Source organism: Gallinula chloropus (assembly GCF_964237585.1).
Source record: "Gallinula chloropus genome assembly, chromosome: 14".
In the NCBI taxonomy this organism is placed as follows: domain Eukaryota; kingdom Metazoa; phylum Chordata; class Aves; order Gruiformes; family Rallidae; genus Gallinula; species Gallinula chloropus.
This window is the reverse complement of record NC_140099.1, coordinates 18,654,523-18,667,813: the sequence shown is the minus strand read 5'-3', so window position 1 is coordinate 18,667,813 and position 13,291 is coordinate 18,654,523. Positions and strand designations below refer to the sequence as shown.

The 13,291-nt window shown below is 57.5% G+C and overlaps 1 protein-coding gene across 2 annotated transcripts in view; it reads right to left on the bottom strand.

Annotated features, from left to right (window-relative positions):
* The window catches only part of TRIM9 (tripartite motif containing 9), a gene marked incomplete at both ends in the record, with an annotated part of 53,564 nt that extends 43,903 nt beyond the window's left edge, over positions 1-9,661 (bottom strand). For both annotated transcript variants that reach the window (XM_084270633.1, XM_084270634.1), the window contains one exon: positions 8,846-9,661. In XM_084270633.1, the coding sequence (XP_084126759.1) occupies positions 8,846-9,661 (816 nt within the window). The remainder of the gene's footprint in view (positions 1-8,845) is intronic.
* Positions 9,662-13,291: the final 3,630 nt, after the last annotated feature.

The following is a 13,291-nucleotide window of genomic DNA, read 5'->3' as shown; positions in this document are numbered from 1 at the left end:
AGCCCCTCACCCAACCTTCCCTTGGACACCCCCAGGGACAGTGACTCCACCACCTCCCTGGGCAGCCCCTTCCAATGCCCAACCGCTCTTTGGGAGGAGAAATGTCTCCTCATTTCTAACCTGAGCCTCCCCTGGCACAACTTGCAGCCATTCCCTCTCCTCCTGTCCCTGGGTATTTGCGAGCAGAGGCTGAGCCCCAGCTCCCCACAACCTCCTGTCAGGGAGCTGGAGAGAGCAAGAAGGTCTCCCCTCAGCCTCCTCTTCTCCAGGCTGAACACCCCAAGCTCCCTCAGCTGCTCCTCAGAGGATTTGCCCTCCAGCCCCTTCCCCAGCCTGGTTGCCCTTCTCTGACTCGCTCCAGGACCTCCATGTCCTTCTTGGAGTGAGGGGCCCAGAACTGGACCCAGATCCTGACAGCAAGAACCACTCCACACAAGTGAAAGAGGAGGAACCTGGCCTTACATTACACACCCAACACACATCTGTGATACTGTATTCAGAGACCTTTTGGCTCCTTCAGACCATAACCGAGTCAACCGTCTATTTAAACCAACTGACCTCAATCTAATAAATATTGATTGGGTAAACACTTTGCTGAGGTTAAAAGCCTCTCACAGGGATGGTCATTAGGCACATAACTCTGCTCCAGATCCCTGGTAAGCACTTTCATTAATAGGTCATATATCACAGCAGAGGCTCAGGCAGTGGAAATGAACCCAGCTCCCCTGAACCCAACACCGTACCGCACGCTCTCGCCAGGTGATGATGCTGGGCCTGCCAGCTTCATTATGTTGAATTTAAATCAGATCTATTTTGGGGCATGTACAAGTGAAGTGGGTGTTTTCTTGGGTTCAGGAACCCTCTGTGATGTAAACTCTTCTGGAACAGCTTAACACTTGGTGGCTGCATCAATATCAATTCAACTTGTTAGGGTTTAAATCCCACTTGTTTTAGGGTTTCTAACATACAAGGTGGTGAAAAACACATTTGCTAGAAGGGAACTGTCCCATCCCTGGCCTGAAGACAACTCTCTGCTAGGCACCCTTTAGACAGCCTTGGTGATCTCTGCTGGAAACCACCAGCCCACATGCTGGGTGAGGAGGAACTCCAGCATCCCACCTCTCCAGTCCCAGACTCCTGATTAAACACGAGTTTGACCTGTTGATGTTCTGGCTGTTGCCTTTCCTCCCCTTAGACATTAGTAGGAAATAACCACCAATGATATAACCCCAAAAAGCCTGTGCAGGACTGGGGGATGAAACATGGAATCATCGAATCATAGAATCCCAGACTGGTCTGGGTTGGAAGGGACCCCAAGGGTCACAGAGCTCCAACCCCCTGCCACAGGCAGGGACACCAACCTCCAGGCCTGGAGCTACACAAGGTTGCCCAGGGCCACAGCCAACCTGGCTTTGAACACCCCCAGGGATGGGGCACCCACCCCCTCTCTGGGCAGCCCCTTCCAGCCCCTCACCACTCTCTCTGCAAAGAACTTCCCCCTAATCTCTCATCTCACCCTTCCCTCCTCCAGCTTCACTCCATCCCCCTTGTCCTGCCAGTCTCTGCCCTTTAACAAGCTGATTCCCCTCCTGTTCCTCTGCTCCCTTCAGGGACTGGGAGGCTGCAATGAGGTCCCCCCACAGCCTTCTCTTCTCCAGGCTGAACCAGCCCAGCTTCCTCTAAGATCATCAAGTCCAACCACCAACCCAACTCCACCATGTCAACCAAATATGTCCAGGAGTGCCATGTCTACATGTGTTTTGAACCCCTCTGGGGATGATGACCCTACCACCTCTCTGGGCAGCCCAGTCCAGTGCCTGACTACTCTTCTAGTTAATAAATTTTTCTCAGCATCCAGTCTAAACCTCTCCTGACACAACTTGAGACCATTTCCTCTTGTCCTATTACTTGAAGAAGCCCTCAGATACCAGACACACAGACTTCATTGGGTGCTGGGGAGGACCACAGCGGGCGGTTCAGATCACACGCTGGGTGCTGTATCTGGAGCTGGGCCATCAAAAAACCCTCCAGATTGGCAAGAATATTTAGGTCAGTCATTGGGTTTCTGTCATCTCTCATCAGGCACACAGAATGGAGATGGGACAAATCCCTGTGGTTAATGGCATTCGATGGCATGATATGCATGGGGCCTTAACAGTATCTTGGGACTATCAAGTTCTGCACATGTTGCTGTTTCACACCTATCTGGCATCAAACTGCTCAACTGTCACAAGCTCACAGGATCCTGGAAGGGTTTGGGTGGAAGGGACCTTTCCAGCTCATCTAGTCCCACCCCTGCAGTAAGCAGGGACATCTTCACTAGAGCAGATCCCTCAGAGCCCCATCAGGCCTGACCTTGAATGTCTCCAGGGATGGGGCCTCCACCACCTCTCTGGGCACCCTGTGCCAGGGTCTCACCACCTTCATCATAAAAAATTTCTTCCTCATATCTAGCCTGACTCCTCTCTCTTAGTTTAAAGCCATCACCCCTCCTCCTATCACTACAGGCCCTGCTAAAAACTCTGTCCCTCCCTCCCAGATGTCTCTGGGGCTATAGACTGGTTTGCAAAGCCCAAGGCCCTTGGAGCTGACACGAGTGATGACAACGGTAACAATTCACAGCTTTATGGAAGCCAGCTCTGCACCATATGGCAGGAAGGGCTTTCATCCCACCACGTGCTGCCTGCTGCAGTCCTGACACAAATCATCCCCCCAACGTTCCTTCTGATGCATCATGAGACGACCCGAGGTGCCAAACGCTCCTGCAGAAAGGTGCCCTGTGCTAATTGCCACAAACGACCTTGCACAATCATCCTCCTGGAAACCAAACCCAGGAGGGGTGAGCTGAAAGGCAGCTAAAGCACTACACAATCAGCTCCACCAGCTTTGACATTTCCCCCCCATGACATCCTACTCATGTGAGTCTCAAGATACCAACTGAGAAGAGGTGGCTTGCCTGTCCCTCCTCGTGCTGTGCTGCACTGTGCATTAACAGCTGCACTACAACTCAATGAACTATCTTTTGCCCAACCAGAAATTGGGTTATTGGGTAACAAAACCCACCTGCATTGGTTCTTGAAGCATCTGGGTACCAGCTGATTCGTGTGAACCATAAAATGGCTCTAGTTCAATTACAGGGGGGGTTCAAATGAGGCCCTGTCAGGCCAGGTTGGATGGAGCATTGGGCAGCCTGGGCTAGAGGGTTGTGTCCCTGCCCACGGCAGAGGGTGGCACAGGGTGGGATTTGAGGTCCCTTCCACTCTAAAGCAGTCTGGGGTTCTGTGATCAGATAGAGCTCCTTACACCTCCCTCCACTGTCAAATCTGGCTCTACCATATCACAGAATCACCAGGCTGGAAAAGCCCTTTAAGCTCATCCAGTCCAACCGTCCCTGTCCTGTGCTAAACCAGATCCCTGAGCACCTCATCTCCCCTCTCTTAAACACACCCAGGGGTGGGGACTCAGCCCCTTTCCTGAGCCGCCTGTGCCAGGCCCTGACAACTCTGTCAGTAAAAGAAAATTTAATAAACAAACAGCACTACTCAGTCCCTGGATCCTCCCTGGGTGCTGAAGCCCTGTGGCTGCGAGGTGGGGAAGGAGAACATGGCTGAGACTCTGGGGTGGGATCATACTTCCTTTCCTTCCTTCCTCTCCAACAGATGCATTCCTGCAATGACAGGACATCCCAGCAGCCAGTGACCTTCCCCTGGCACCCACTCACTGCTCACAGCTCATCAAGGGATCCCACATCAGGCCATTCCGTCACATCTGTCACAAGCAAATATCCAGGATACAAGCCAGAAACCTGCTGCCAGAGTTGGCTGCCTGGCCAAGATGTGGGCAAGGCACCTGCCAGCCAGAAATGGAGTAAGGAACCTCCTACGAGCTGCACACAGAGTCCTTCACCATCTGACAACCCAGCCATAGGAAATCAATAGAAAGCCCAAGTCCCAGCTGGATCGACTCCTCGGTCCGCGGGCTCGTAGCTCCAGGAGCACACAGCACGATGCACACAGTCGATGCGATCAAATAACCTCCCTGCCCCTTGATCTGGGCTGTCATCTGTCATTAGCAGAGCAGAGATGCTTGGCTTCCCCCTCCCTGCCCCCTATCCATCCTGCTGAGCAGCCAGAGGGCAAAATCTTAAATCAAAACTCATTGTGGGTTGAGGATTTGGGTGGTTGGGGGTGGGTTTTGGTGGGGTGGGGGTTTTTTTTTAGCCCTCAAAACCATGTAAGTGCTTGTGCTCTGTGGGAGGCGAGAAATAATCTCACAGGTGAGAAACTGTGTCGACACACTTGCTCTGATTCAGAGAGCTGGGGGCTGGCAGCAGCACAGACCGAAGCAAACACGTCTCTGGGTCCTTGTTTCCAGGGAATCCAACGTCAAGATGGAAGAAGTGTTGCTGCAGGATGGATACAGGACAAACGTGGTGGTGACTGAGCTGTGGAGCTGAGTGGGTTTGATGCAACAGCACGACTTAGAGCATCACTGCTGCTGCTTCCTCTTTGTAAGGACCCTCACAGAGCCAGCTGTGGATTGAAACTGGTGTAAGAAAGAGGCAGTTGGCTGAACTCTGAAGGAACACTGATAAAATGTGATATGCAAATTCATGAAGCGTTTTTTCAGGCAGAGAAGGACCTGGGGATGTTGGGTGACTGCAGGCTGAACATGAGCCAGCAGTGTGCCAATGGCATCCTGGCTTGTGTCAGACACAGTGTGGCCAGTAGGTCTGGGGAGGGGATTGTGCCCCTGGACTGGGCACCTTGAGTGCTGGGTCCAGTTCTGGGCCCCTCACTACAAGAAGGACATTGAGGTCCTGGAGCGAGTCCAGAGAAGGGCAGCCAGGCTGGGGAAGGGGCTGGAGGGCAAATCCTCTGAGGAGCAGCTGAGGGAGCTGGAGGTGTTGAGCCTGGAGGAGGCTGAGGGGAGACCTTCTCCCCACCTCCCCTGCCCTGCCAGGAGGGTGCAGAGAGGTGGGCGATGGTCTCTCCAGCCAGGGGACAGGAGATGGGACAAGGGGCAATGGGCTCAAGCTGCCCCAGGGCAGGGTCAGCTCAGCTGGGAGGGAAAAGTTCTTCCCTGGCAGAGTTGTGGGGCTGTGGCACAGGCTGCCCAGGGAGGGGCTGAGTCCCCACCCCTGGGTGTGTTTAACAGAGGGGAGATGAGGTGCTCAGAGATATGGGTCAGCACAGGACAGGGACGGTTGGAATCGATGAGCTTAAAGGGCTTTTCCAACCTGGTGACTGTGATCCTGCTGAAGGTAAGACCTGTTTCTGCTTTGCTATGAGAGGAACTGGACAGTGTGAAGACAAAGGGGAGGGTGGTCCTACTCCAGTCTTGGTTTTGGGCAAAAGGAACGTGAAAGAGATGCTAGTGGAGGAAAGAGGCAGAAGCCCATGAGCTCCTGTAAAGAAAACCCATGATCCAGCCCAAAGCAGAGGGAAGTTTCTCAGGTGACTGCACAAAAAGTGAGCAGAAGCTTGTATCACCATGTCCTGTGGGACCACCAACCTCTTCAGCCTCTTTCTGTGCCCAGTAAATCTGGGTTCACATTCACTGCAGTGGGGTACTGATCTCAAAGACAAAAGCAGCTTCTGGCAGGCATGACCCACCCCAGGGAGGGTGTCCAGCCTTGGGGCAAGGAGTACTTGGACCCAGCAGAAGACAGCCAGCTGTAACACCACTGGGCAACAACCCTGCACCCTACAAGAGATGGGCAGGCATCTCCACATCACCTTCTCACCAATGCCCAGCCCAGAAAGCTTTCAGATCTGCTTAACAGCTACTGCCAGAAACCAAGAGCTTCTGGGAGACCTTTCAACATGAACTGACCAGGGTAAAGTGTTTCAAAGATGGAGTTTGATCAACTGACAGATGGGATTTCGGGGTTGTCAGAGACAGCTGGAGACTGGAGGTCCCTTCCAGTCTGCTTGTACATCTATACATCTATCTATGTATCCACCCACCCGTCCATCGACCCACCCACCCATCTCTCCCCCTCGTTAGCAGGCTGCTGAGCCTGCACTCCCTTCCCAGCCAAAGGAAGAGGGAATGAGCAAAGAATAAACAACTCAGCTCCATTTTGTGTTTCTGCCTTCGACACACCAAGCAGCACTCCAGCTTGCCAGGGTAAAACTCAGACAGCTGCAAAACATCTACAAAACTGGGACAATCCAGATTAAAACCCTATTTTCCTCTACGTTTCTCTGGATACTCTCCCCTCTCCCACCAGCTGTCCTGGAAGGACGATAGGAAGAGGGAGGATTTCCCATGAACTGTGGCCGGCTCAGCAATCGCAGCTCCCTCAATGAGGTTTGATTGTGTCTTAGCACAGATTATTTTGAACCTATCATGCAGGAGAACCACACAATCAGCACTCCATCAGAGGCAAGCAAAAACTGGGGCAGTTTCTGGAGAGGTCTGAAAAAAACCCCTTTGGTTTCCTTCCCAAAGCGAAGCAGGAGGCACTTCACAGCGATGCCGAGGGCCTGGCAATCATGTAACGACACGTGAATGCTGCTTTCAAGAACAAGCAGCTCATCAAGGCTCTCCCAGGTCATCACAGCCTCCTTGGGTTGAGAATGAGGAGCACAGATGTATCCTGGAGAACATTTGGCACTCAGAGGTGTTGTAATCGTGGAGAAGTCAAGTGCTGATGACACTGTCCTGTCCTACGAGTTGTAGGTACTCGTTACAACTACTCACTGCAGCAGAGAGATGGGGTGAAAAGGGACAGTCCCCCTTTAGTTAAGTCTGTCTTCCTGCCAGAGGACTGTTCCCCTCAGAAAAGTGACACCCAGCTACTTCTGCAGGAGGTTTACCAGCTCAAATCCACAGGTGGTTGAGTTCCTCATGCCCAGTCCCAACCAGGATGAAGCTTCAAATGTCAATTCAATCCCCCCCCTCGATCCACACAGCATCTCAGGGAGCACTTCCAAAACCCCTCTTTCAACTGCACCACACCACCAAGACTGACTCAACAGACTCTTCTCCCTCCCCTGACATGGGAGAGGCAGCAGTAACCCCCTGTGCTGCCATACCAAAAAGCCACTTCATCTCCCTGCAGAAGCACAGGCTGGCTAAAGGCAGGTGTGACTCCACATCCCCATCTCCAAAAATCTGAGAGAAACTGCACAAAAACCATCGGTTCAAACAACATCACAGTGCTCTGGCTGCCAGCTACATCAGTGAAACACTTCACGGCTAAAGCTCTCCCCTTCCAGAAGGTGTTTGCAAAGAAAAGCTAAGCAACCAGAGGAGAAGAAGCTCTCCTGTTCAAGGACTGAACATGAAGTCATCTGAACCTGACTTGCACATGAAATCATCCAGATGCTCACATGTGCAACCAGAATCCAAGCAGGAAGGCGAAGCCAAAACCATATGAAAAAGTCCAGTACCCATCAGATTTGTCTTGGTTTGGAGAACACCAAGAGATGGACACAGCTCTGGTCTGTGTCAGTACAGACCAAATGGGTCCATCCTCTGCCAAGAGCTGGACCAGGAGGACCAGACTCTGGAGAACAGGCTGCTCTGGCACAGTGAGCCAGGGGTTTCGTAACAGGCAAGAGGAGCAAGATGCTCGCAGCATCCAACAGCTCACAGCACACTACCACATGAGTGAACAAGAGCCCCTGTGAGCAGGTCAGCAGCTACCCATGTCTTGGCGCACCCCAACACCCCATGTGTAAGGACAGAGGCACCAAAACCTCTCCAGCACAGGGGTTTCACCTCTGTAAGAGTGCCGTGCAGGAGGTGTTCCTGCTCCCAGTAAAAGGGGGGCAGGACCAGCTCTTTCCAGCAGCAACAGGCACTGTCATACCCTTTCCTCCCACGCTGTGAGGTGATGCCTCATGACAAGCAAGGGCCTGTCCCTGCACGCTCCCACTGACCCAACACAGGGCACAGAGCTCTGCATCCTCCACGGAGTGGGACGCAATCCAGCCGAGCCCCTTATGGCATGGGGGGCATCACACACCTCCCAATCTCTCCCCAGCTCCTCCTTGCAGGTTCCCCCCACCTACTCTTGCCAGCACCGATTTGCTGGAGCAGGGGACAATTATTCCAATGTTCATCTGAGGAGTGATGCCCATCCCCTTGCGCCCTGTCTGCCCGCGTCCCAGTCACTTCTGCCCCAGTTCCCTCAGCGAGGGGGTCACTGGTGCGAGGAGGGAGGGAGGGAGGGAGAGGGAGGGAGCGGGGCGGATTGAGCTGAGCTGAAGCTAATGACGGCTGCATCCCTGCCTTAAGCGCTGGGACCCTCCGCTCCAGCGAGGATGTGTGTGGGAGTGAGTGCGCTCAAGAGGAGCTGATCAGTATTCAGCGAAAGGCTCCGCTACCGCGCTGCCCGCTCGCCCGCTGCCATCCCTCCTCCTCCTCCTCCTCCCAATGACTCAGTGTGCGGGAGGAGGCAGCAGCCCTTCCTCAGCAGCACCCCACGGCGCCCCGCTGCCGCGTCCCCGTCCACCCCCGCCACGGCTTTGGTGAGGAGGGGAGGTGTGAAAGCATCGCTCCCCCTCGCTCTGCCAGCTCCCCAGCACAGATGTCCCCGATCCACCCCCAGGCCCCGACGGCTCTTTTCGGGGAGCCTCAGCTCGCAGGGGCCAGAGCCTGCACGATCTGGGGATGCGCGGGGAGCATCACCTACCCCGTGCCTGCTTCTTCGCGGGGTGGGGGGGCAACTCTCCACCCCAAGAAGGGTGCAAAACACAGCCCTGGTGAGGGAGAGGGTGGGTGGCGATGCTCCCACCCTGCCAGCCAAGGCAAGGCGGACCTCGTGGGATGAGGCACGCCAGTCTCCCAACCGCGGGGCTGCCGCCCAGGCCACCCCGAGCCCGGGTCTCACCTTGTGAAGCTTCCACATGGCTCCCAGAGCCTTGACCTCGTGGCTGGAGTGCTTGCCCTCCTCCAGGCACTGGTAGCAGACGGGGCTCTTGCACTGCACGCAGTACATGCTGTGGTTCTCCAGCTCATGGTCGGTGCAGGTGGAGATCTTCCGGGGGCTGAGGCGGCGGCTGACGCGCCCTTGTGCCGGCGGGACCAGGCGGTGCTTGGCCAGCGGTCCCCGCGGCGGGTGGCAGCGCAGGCGGCAGGGATCGCAGTAGAAGACGTCGCACTGCTCGCACATGACGGCCGCTTCCTTGGGCGCCTTCTCGCAGAGCTGGCAGCGCAGAGCCGCCGCCCTGCCTTGCTGGTAGCGGTCGATGACGCCCTCCAGCAGCCGGTTGCGGGGGAAACCCCGCAAGCCGCGCTCGTCCAGCACCAGGCTGCGGTGGCACTGCGGGCAGGTGAGGCAGGCGTTGCGCGGGGGCGGCGGCGGGGCCAGGGCGGCGGGGGGCGGCGGGGCGGCCGGCGGGAAGACGCGGACGCCGTTGGGGGATTTCTGGCAGGGGGTGGTGGGAGCGCTGGCGAAGCCGCCGTAGGAACCGTAGCCGCTGTCCGCCTCGCTGTACAGGCTCATCTTATCCAGGTCCAGGTAGTCATAGTCGGAGACGGCCGAGCCCGAGGCGCGGCGGCTCTGAGGCGACTCCGACTCCGGGGTCTGCACCAGGATGTTGCGGGCGCACGCCTGGCACAGGTTGTGCGAGCAGGGCAAGATGATGGGCTCCCGGTAAAAGGAGCCGCACACCGGGCATTTCAGCTCCTCTTCCATCTCTTCCATAAGGGAGCGCAGGCAGCGGCACGGCGCCGGCAGCGGCCGCGGTTAAAGCGAGAGGAGCCACCCGCACCGCACCGCCCCGCGCCTCAGCACCGACTGCCGCCCGCTCGCCGCCCGCACGCCCCGCGCCTCGCTTCGCCCCGCCCCGCGCCTCGCTATTGGCTCGCCGCCGGCGGGCAGGCGAGATGCGCCCTGCCATTGGCTCAACCGCCTGCCTGTCCGCCCACTCTCCCGCCCGCTGCCGCAGGCGGCGTTACGGGGGGTCTCTCAGGGCTGTGGCGCCGAGCTGCGGGGCTCGTAGCTGGGGTGTGAGCCACGGCCTCGGGGCCGCCCCGGCTTCCCCTCCCTCCTCCCCCCCCCACTCCCGGCGCTGCCTCAGCTTTCCCCTTCGCCTGCGGGGAGCATCTCTACCGCCCCCGGCTTGTCGCTTTGCCCGCGGGCAGCCTGCGGAGCTCACAGGGTGCCCCCCCGAGATGGCGGCCTCCCTCAGCTCCGTACGCTGCGGTGCCCCCGGGCCCACTGCCTGGCCGGCCGGGGGCTTCGGAGGCCTCTCCGCCGGTCGGAGGAGGGCCGGCGGGCGCTGCGGGTGCCGCAGCGAGAGCCCGGGCCCGGAGGTGGGCGGGGGGGCTCAGCCTCAGGGAGGGGGGCAGCCCAGGCTCCTGGCAGAAGAGCCCCGGAGCCCCGCAGGGTGGTTTGCGGCCTCTCTCCGCAGGGCTTTCGAGGGGCTGGACCTGGAGGTGGCTCCTCTGCGGGGGGGGCGAGCCCTGGGGCCGCGGCAGCAGCCGCGCTGTGAAGGGCGAGGGGGCGAGAAAGAGCCGCGGGTCCCCGCAGAGCACGTCTGGGGGAAGGTTTTGCAGACGGAGGGGGCACGCCTGCAATGTGGGGGGCTCCTGGGGCTCCTGCGGGGTCCCCTCCGACAGCACGGGGGGACTGATGGAGCCGGGAGCGCTGGAGGTAAGGAATCCAGCAGGTGAAGGGACAGGAGGCTGCATTAGAGTACATTAGAGTAGCCATACGTACCTAATAAGGACCGGCTTGATCATCCTATAGCTTTCTATTGATCCTGCCAGTCAGGCGACTGTGTTGACACCGGGATGGCACAAGCCCAGAGTGGGGCACAGGGGTGTGGGAGCCGGGACACCGCAGTGCTGGAGCATGGTGTGTCTCTGGGGGGTGCTGCCGGTGGGTCTCCTGGGGCTGGCTCTCAGCCAGCCTTACTCTGAAGGTCATCTGAGGTCTTTAAAATACCCTGGCAACGTGCTGTGCGGCATCGTGGTTCCTTTTCAGCCAAAGGGAAAATAAAATTACTTGGAATGTCTCTGGATTACGTCTCATTCCTGTCTCTCTCTGCACATGTTGGGGGCTGCATGTTAGCACAGCTACTTTGGGTTTGCTGTGATGGTCTTCGGATACAAGGCGATGGGTGGCAGAGGTGGGGAAACTGAGGCAGGTTCACAGCAATTGCCCCTCTGCTTTGCTCTGAGGTGACCCCCCGGCAGTCCTGGCTCCAGCTTGGGGGTCCCCAGGACAAGGAGGTCATGGAGCTGTTGGACAGAGTCCCAAGGAGGCCAAAGAGATGATGCGAGGGCTGGACCCCCTCTGCTCTGGAGCCAGGCTGGGAGAGCTGGGCTGGCTCAGCCTGGAGAAGAGAAGCTGCTTCTGGGGAGAGCTCCGAGCCCCTTCCCATCCCTCGAGGGGCTCCAGGAGAGCTGGAGAGGGGCTGGTGCCCAGGGCAGGGAGGGCCAGGCCCAGGGGAACGGCCTTCAGCTGCAGGAGGGCAGCTGGAGAGGGGCTGGGAGGCAGAAATCCTTCCTGGGGAAGGGAGAGGCCCTGGCACAGGGTGCCCAGAGAAGCTGGGGCTGCCCCTGGATCCCTGGCAGGGCTCAAGGCCGGGTTGGATGGGGCTTGGGGCACCCTGGGCTGGTGGGGGGGTGTCCCTGCCTTTGGCAGGGGGACACTGGGGGGGTCTGAGGGCCCTTCCCACCCAAACCAGTCTGGGGATCTATGAACTCCCCACTGATGGGGAGGATCTTGCAGCATCCAGAGGTGGTGATCCGCTTGGCACCGGAAACATCCAGACAAAATGTGAGGTCCCCAGTGCTCTCTCCTCTGGCTGCTTGTACGAGCGCATCCAGTGTGCTGGAACTGGTTCACCTCCCAGTATCCCAGAAATCCAGGTTGGTTTCTGAAACAAACCACATAGTGCATCCCCCCACTCCCCTCTTTCCACTCCCCCCCCCCCCCCCCCCCCCCGAGGAGCTGCTTGCTGAGCCCCTCACATAGGTGATGCTGTGGGGATGGGGAGCAGAGGAGCACCCAGCACCCCTGCCCATTATCAAAGAAGAGATTCCAGGGGGATTTAACAGCTGAAGACATGGAAGCCCCAAGCCCATGGCTCCAGGCAGGGGCTCCAAGGGGCTCTCTCCTGGATCCAGTGAGTGGGTACAGTGTCAAGACCCCACGCTGGGGGAAAAGCCTGAGCGCTGAGATGCACAGGGACAGCACTGCCGCTTCTCGAGACTGATAAGGAGGGACAAGTGATAAGGAGAAAAGGACTTTGTGAGTGTTTCTCTCTGCAGGGATGAGAGCAGGGATGCTTTGAACTTTCCTCTCTGCTTCTCCAGGCTCCTGCTGGCTCCATACCAACCACAGGCAGTGTGGCTTCCCCAGGACTCTGCTGAGCCTCCTCATGTGGTGCCAGCTTGGACTGGGTCATTTTTCACCTGCCCTCATTCCACTTGCTGCCCTTTTGCTGGAGTAAAACCATCATTCCTTGTTTACTCCTGTTTCCCCACAGCCATTTTTCACCCTGGCAGGTACATGATGCCAACGGTGCTGCAGAGATACCACTGCTCAGGCAAATGGGAAGAGGGAAAAGCCCTGGGAAAAGGAAAGAGCCCCAGGAAGAGGAATGTGCCCAGTACCTTTGGAAGCCACCCTCGATCATAAACATTTAACTGTTCTCTTCTTGGCACAGCAGCTTATCCCTTCCCTTTGATCTCAGCCAGAGGCAAGCACCCCCACACCCCAGCCCTGTGTTACTTACAATCACCCGGCTCGTTACTGCCCTGAGAACTCAGCAGATAGGAACCAGCAATGATTACTTGACCCAGCTTCAGCCTCTGCTCTGCCCTGGTCAGGCCCCACCTAGAGTGTTGTGTCCAGTTCTGGACTCCCTGGGATAAAAGACAGGGATCTCCAGGAGAGAGTCCAGAGGAGGCTACGGAGATGATGAAAGGCCTGGAGCATCTTCCCTGTGAGGAAAGGCTGAGTGAGCTGGGGCTGTTCAGCCTGGAGAGAAGAAGCCTGAGAGGGGATCTGATCAATGGGGATCAATAGCTGAAGGGTGGGACACAGGGGGACATGGGCAGCCTCTGCTCAGTGTCTGTGGGGACAGGACAAGGGGTGATGGGCTCAAGTTGGAGCACAGGGAGTTCCCCCCCAATGTGGGGAAGAACTTGTTCCCAGTGAGGGTGAGGGAGCCCTGGGAGAGGCTGCCCAGGGGGTGTGGAGTCTCCTTCTCTGGAGAGATTCCAGCCCCGTCTGGACACCGCCCTGTGTGCCCTGTCCTAGGGACCCTGCTTTGGCAGGGGGTTGGACCCCATGTGCTCTGGAGGTCCCTTCCAACCCTTG